The 6,328-nt window shown below is 51.4% G+C and overlaps 3 protein-coding genes across 3 annotated transcripts; 1 reads left to right on the plus strand and 2 right to left on the minus strand.

Annotated features, from left to right (window-relative positions):
* Window positions 1–136: 136 nt before the first annotated feature.
* Window positions 137–1,003, minus strand: COCMIDRAFT_83433 (uncharacterized protein; the record flags this gene model as incomplete). The annotated part of the gene is made up of 2 exons (XM_007685410.1): window positions 137–267; window positions 727–1,003. 2 exons carry the CDS (start codon window positions 1,001–1,003, stop codon window positions 137–139), a joined length of 408 nt encoding a protein of 135 aa, XP_007683600.1.
* Window positions 1,004–1,433: 430 nt separating this feature from the next.
* COCMIDRAFT_83223 (uncharacterized protein) lies at window positions 1,434–3,676 on the minus strand (the record flags this gene model as incomplete). The annotated part of the gene is made up of 4 exons (XM_007685411.1): window positions 1,434–1,610; window positions 1,663–3,070; window positions 3,119–3,292; window positions 3,348–3,676. 4 exons carry the CDS (start codon window positions 3,674–3,676, stop codon window positions 1,434–1,436), a joined length of 2,088 nt encoding a protein of 695 aa, XP_007683601.1.
* A 276-nt stretch (window positions 3,677–3,952) lies between these two features.
* COCMIDRAFT_1400 (uncharacterized protein) lies at window positions 3,953–5,087 on the plus strand (the record flags this gene model as incomplete). The annotated part of the gene is made up of 2 exons (XM_007685314.1): window positions 3,953–4,577; window positions 4,630–5,087. 2 exons carry the CDS (start codon window positions 3,953–3,955, stop codon window positions 5,085–5,087), a joined length of 1,083 nt encoding a protein of 360 aa, XP_007683504.1.
* Between the last annotated feature and the right edge of the window lie 1,241 nt (window positions 5,088–6,328).

Genomic DNA, 6,328 nt, shown 5'->3' on the forward strand with positions numbered 1-6,328 from the left:
TTGCCGCTTTGAACTGACAAATGCAGGGTGGTCGGCTTCACATTTCAGTCGAAGCTGCATGTGTACTATGTTGTGCCCATGCGTATAGGGGGTTCACAATAACCATGGATGGGGTGGTGGAAAAAGCAAAAGAGAGTTATACATACGCGTTTACGGCGCTCTGGGCGTCCCACCCGTAGCTCTTCAGCGCCCTTATCGCTGAGTTACGGTCGAGCTGAGTGAAGTTCATGAATTGCTGAATGGCAGCCTTTTGCTGGGAGCTGTAAACTGCCGGCATCTTGGATTAGCGCGGTAGGCAAGACGGCTGGGTGGTGGTTGCAGGCTTGAGATGGGCAGTGGTGGCCGGGCTGCTCGCAGTGGCAACAAGAGCGGGGCAGAGTCTAGTGCAGAGTCTAGGGATAGAGGAGTAGAAAAGGGCAAGACGGCGAGGGTCCAGGACGTATAGAGTCCCGGTGGTGCGCCTCGAAATTACAGAACGGGGTTGTATGGTAGGGCTGGCGGGATCTTGGGCAAGCTGGTGACGCAGCGAGTGTCCGACCCCGCCGACAGCCCACCATTGGCCCCTCAGGTCGCAAAGCCACATGTCATGCCTCGGAATTAGGGCCGCAGCAACAACAGGGCTACTTTGCATCTCAACCTCTGCCCTCTGCCCTCACCACCACCACCATCACCACCAACTCTTTCTTGGACGAAACCAGGCCATGGGGAAAGGCGTCTTTGGCTTACCTTCATCGTTGCCAGATGCAGCAGTTTTGCCTTTCCTGACAGCCCTCGTCTTCTTCTCGGAATGACCCGTGGCTGTGCCGTCATCCGTCGTCTTGCGCTTGGGTGGCATGAGTGGGGCCGGTACGACCTTGGCCGTGAGCTGGGGGTTGTCGATGTCGAAGTTGTGAGGATTCAGAGAGTTGCGCGTTGGTCGGGCACAGGGAAGCTCGTGCACCTTGTCGATATCTGTGCGCTTGAAGCAGAGCAGTTGACGGGCCAGGCCGCAAACAAGTACCATAAGGAACAGGCCTGGTTAGTACCGTAAATGGCAAGCGATACTGGCATCCCAGTGTAAGTATGGAATGCGACCGACGCTTACTTTGACGGGCACGGCATTCGTGGTGAAGGTGGATGCGTGTTTCCCAATCACCAGGAGCCTCTCTGGCAGCCCTGTACTAGTGACGTTGCTGAGTCCTACCAAATAGTCAAAATGAGCACGTCCACCGACACACACTACTAGTGGCCGCATCGCAAAAGTGACGCGGAATCATGTGCGCTGGGAACCCATGCACAACATCATTCAATCACAAACACCAACGTCACAACGTCAGCCCGCTTCAACCACAGGCTTCCACAAGGCCACGCATGTCCCAGCTTAGCACATTCATACACGTAGCTTTCATGGCATATATTCACTCGGTGGCCAGTTGCAGCCCTGCAACAAATACCTAGATTCGTACAATATCCACCCGCGTTCGTTCCCAAAGCTTGTGTGCCATAGCCACCCCTTTCTCCCGGTCCGTATCGCCGACCACAGCAGGCTGGACAATCACCCGTGCATACGTTCCAGCTGCCCGCCGTTTGGCCAATGTGCCAGGATTGACTATCAACACAGACTCGACGACCTATTACTTTGTCAGCACTTTGCATCGCCATACATCCATCAGGTACACATACCTTGACGGTGCCCTGGAGCACACTGGGTGTGATCAGTATGTCGGGCCGTACGTTGAGCATCTCGCCCAGTTTGAGATAACTAGTGTCTAGCATTGTACCAACCGGGAGGAACGGACTGGGCGTTTCCTCTGCAACTGCCTCTTCTCCTTCTTTCCCTTCACCATTGGCAGTGTTGTTCTTCATCACCTTTTCCTCAATTGGCGTAGGCATAAATTGCTGCTTCTCTCTCCCAGTAGGTGGAAACAGAGGCAGGAAACTCCGTTGCTCAATCAAGTTGCGAGCACACCGTTCATAAATGTTTGTTGCGCGCGCTTTGCCACCTGCAAGCTCTTCTCTTCGTAGCATGTCTAGGTTGTCAAGCGAAGACATGCCCACTGTCATCTCATTCATGCTGACAGTCATGGGGTTCGTGACACACTGCACCATCTTCCCTGCTGCGCCAAAGCCAAGCTCCTTTTTGATAAACTTGTCCTGTGGGAAAGCAGCATGGTGATGGTGTGCGTCCCGCAGGCTGGGTACCAACAAAACATTACATGTCGGTACGCGTTTGTTGAAGCTTTGAATGGCACTCGAGATGTGGTGGCGGAATAGATCAGTCATAGTCGCCTGATCTGGACTCACGCCTGGTGGGGCATCGAAATCTCCCGACCGAACTTGAGGATGCTCTGCATCGAGAAAGGGACCAATCAGGATGATGGAGTCCGCATACGCTTCTGCAGCCTTATCTAGAAAAGCATGTAGAGGTGCAAAATCAAGGTTTTGCTCGGTTGTGTAGGGTCCAGATGCAACCATCAGAGTCAAAGGCCGGACATTGTCTGGGTCAGAGTCGGGCGTGTCAAGGTATCGTGCATTGATGGCGTCAAGCTCGTCTGGCTTTGTAGCAGGTGGGTTCAGAAGTGGCAGTGAAAGGACCTCGGAGACTACGAAAGAGTCGCCAGATGCGTTCGTACCGCGCAGCGCAACAATTTGACCGGGAAAGAAGTTGTACGACTGAAGTCCCTCGACGTTGAGCGGTACGCGACGCCCCGAGCCATGCCGCCGCGAGCCTTCAAGCACAAGTGATGCTGTGTTGAGCTTGCCTTCGCTCGTATCGCACGCTATCCTTCCCACAGCAATAATTTCGCTCGGCGATGCGTAGTTGGGATTGCCGAATGCGCTCTCGTCGAGACCTGCAGATTCTCGGAGGATATCACGGAACTCGTCAATCCTGTCGTCCAATACTTCTGATGCTTCGGAAAGCTTCATTGCCATGGTCCGGTACGAGAACTTGGACATGTCTGTGTTGGCCTTGAGTTTGATGCGGGGTTCCTTGGGCTCTTCCGAGGGTGGTTCTGGGATAGCAATATCTCCCTGCATGAACTGTTCTGTGATATCGTTTGCGTTGGTACGAGAGGCGAAGTCAAAGACACTGAGTGATGGTTAGAGGGTGCTTCTGCAGTACTGCTTGAATGCCTACGGTCCGCCCGAAGTCTCGGCCTTTGGTGTCAGGAAGCCTCCCGGTGAGCTCATTTCATGTGCCTTATTCGCTTTACTTCCCGGTGTTTGGAAGTTGGCTTTGCGCTTGACAGTGCTTCCGTTAACCCCGCTAGGAGCACTTGGGCGTGGTGTGTTGGGAACAAGTCCCTCTAGCCTTTTTTTTTCTGTCAGCATATCCCGAGTTGTAACCTTGCCGTCACCAAACATACATGTCGTACATATCCCCACCCTTTGCTCTTGGTGTTGGCTGACCCCGCTTGACTTCGTTTCTTTGCTGTGCCTTGCCTCTGCTTTCTCGCTCCAATGCATCTTGTATAGTCTTCTTAAAGTCTTGTGCCGTCTTGACGTCCATTTTGTTTTCTTCTCCCCCCATTTTCATGTTGTATGCCTGCCATTTGAAGTCCAATTCTTCGGGCGAGATGGAGTATAACCGGCACATGGACTGCAATTCGGCGAGAACATCGGTAGGGAATTCATCGTCCTTGGTGTCGCAGTAGCGCTCAAAGCGCTCGGTGAGTTCTGTCGCTACGTCGTCCATTGTAATGCGGATTGTGGATAGTATGGGGTGCTGGATGCGAAAGCACTTTGCGCGTGGAAATAGGGAAGACGCGTAGTAGACGCGACAGATGTGGGCTAGGATGGACGTGGTCTAGTACCGGGGATCAGTATGCAAGGGTCCACTATGTTTCCCGAAAGTATACCAGCGCTGACCCTATCCTCAACAACCCGACTGTTGTTTCTCTCCTTTCCTTCTCAATTCACTAATAATTCTATAGACTTCTACTCTCTGAATTTGTGTCCTAAATCTCTCAACATGTCAGCAATGGGTCCATTCGCAAAACCCGCTGAGGGTTGCAAGCCACCCGCTGCTCCGGCCTTGACCGCCGACCAGCAGACCAAATACGACCAGCTCCTTGCCGATGTTCGCACCTGGGACTCGTTGCCCACGACTTTGGCAAAAACTACCGAAACCGCTCCCATCACCGACGATGAGCGAATGTGGCTCACCCGCGAATGTCTTCTCCGATACCTCCGTGCTGTAAAGTGGAATGTCCCACAAGCTGCAGAACGCCTACGCTCTTCGCTGACATGGCGGCGTGAGTACGGCACCGACACCTTCACCTCGGATTACATCTCTGAGGAAAATGCTACTGGAAAGCAAGTCTTGCTGGGATTTGACAAGGAGGGAAGGCCGTGCCTCTACCTACTGCCCCAGAACCAGAATACCAAGGAATCCCCCAAGCAGGTCGAGCACTTGGTATACATGCTGGAGCGCACCATTGACATTCATCCGCCAGGTCAGGAGGGTCTAGCACTGTTGATTGACTTTAAGAACACCGCATCTGGAGGAATCCCTAGCCTGGCCACAGTAAAGCAGGTCCTTTACATCTTGCAAAACCACTACCCCGAGCGACTTGGCAGGGCACTCCTCACAAATGGTAAGTGCTACCTTTGCCATATTTTGACTCGTACTTACTGAACCTGCTCTAGTCCCCTGGTTTGTCACTACATTCCTGAAGCTTATCCAACCCTTTATCGATCCCGTCACCAAATCGAAGATGAAGACGAACGAGCCTCTTCCAAGCCACGTTCCCACTTCTCAGCTCATGAAGGTTTCTGGCGGAGATGTGGACTTCAAATACGACCACTCTGTATACTGGCCTGCTCTTGACAAGATTGTCACTGAGAGGAGACAACAAAGGAAAGAACGGTGGGAAAAGGCTGGTAAGATGGTTGGAGAGAGCGAAATCTACTTGTGGGGTGGAGACGAGCCGAGCCTCAACTCTGGAAAGGCCGAAGTACCAGTAGCGACCGAACCGGCGGAAGCAGCCGGCTCGAAAGATACAGCAGCGCCTACCGTGGCTGCAGATGCAAACGGCACTGAGTTGGCTGAAGGTGTTGAGAAGCTCGCCATCAAGGAGAGCGTGCCGGTCAAGGCCGAAGCCTAAGCTTAGAGTTTGCTTCCGAATGCTTGCTTGTTACCTAATTAATAGACGTATATGAAACATACACGCACGATAGACTAGGGAGTCCAGGTTCAATGGCCCTGCTTATCCATGGAGTTGGATGAGATGTTCACGAAATCAATATTTTTACTTCTATCTATTCATCCACCATTGATGGCGATTGTAGGGATGCGAAAGCCGTCATTATTTCGGGAAGCCAAGATGTCCGTATTAGTAGTAAGTTATGACTGTATTCCAACGGGATAAGGTTTCGGCATGCGAATTTGCCGTTTCCGGGTCCTTCCCTGCGGTCCAGAGTGAGGTGTGGCGCTCTTTCAGCGCAGGGGTTTGTTGCGAGGATGGCGGTGCTTCAGAAGGAGTTGGGGTAAAAGGGTATGTCATGGGTGGCTTGAAGCATTGGCTATACTCGAATAGGTAGGAGAAGGGTTAGGGATGTGTAGATCAGGGCTCAGCGGTATTGTGCTTATGTCATTCTGAGATGTATGTTGCAGGACAGCGCTTGTTGGAATCAAAGCGATACATTTTTTTTGCTTGTCGCTGCAGGTATATCCAGCTCTGCTCACAGCGATTGCTAATAGTGAGCTCGAATGTGGTGTGGATGATGGGCTGTCTTGTTACTACGAATGGTGCATCACACAGTCGCCAAGACAAAGAGCCAGTCTGAAGGAATAGGCATCGCGGTGTGCCTGGACTAGTTGAATAGTATAATCAAATAATACCGACAATTAATCTGAAAATAAGACCAAAATATGGGTACTGTACACTAGCCCGCTGCGATAGCAGGAAAAATATTCTGTTCACTCTGAGAAATAGAAACACAAACTCAACACCACACATGAATAAATACAAGTAGAGCAAAACCAAATATCCCTGTCCGTGTTTGAATTCAACGACTTGAATTTGCAAGTTTGTACAGATTGGGCATACAGAAAATAAGTTGCTGGCGATATCGTTGTGCTGGAAACATTGATCAGCACCTCAACAGTGAATAGCATTCCGAATAGTATTTGATTGCACAACTGTTCTCCATTTGCATTCTCCAGTAGTACATTATCCTTGCATATTTCGAATTTCAGAATATCTACCATATGTAGTTGAAGCAAGCACGTGTACCTAAATTCTAAAACACATGTTAAAAAAAGCTCGGTCAGAATAGAGGTGCCGGACGGGCCAACGCCGCGGACGGGCCAACGCCGGATTACGTCCTCCAACACCAATTATTC

The sequence above is a fragment of the Bipolaris oryzae genome (assembly GCF_000523455.1).
Source record: "Bipolaris oryzae ATCC 44560 unplaced genomic scaffold scaffold_9, whole genome shotgun sequence".
In the NCBI taxonomy this organism is placed as follows: domain Eukaryota; kingdom Fungi; phylum Ascomycota; class Dothideomycetes; order Pleosporales; family Pleosporaceae; genus Bipolaris; species Bipolaris oryzae.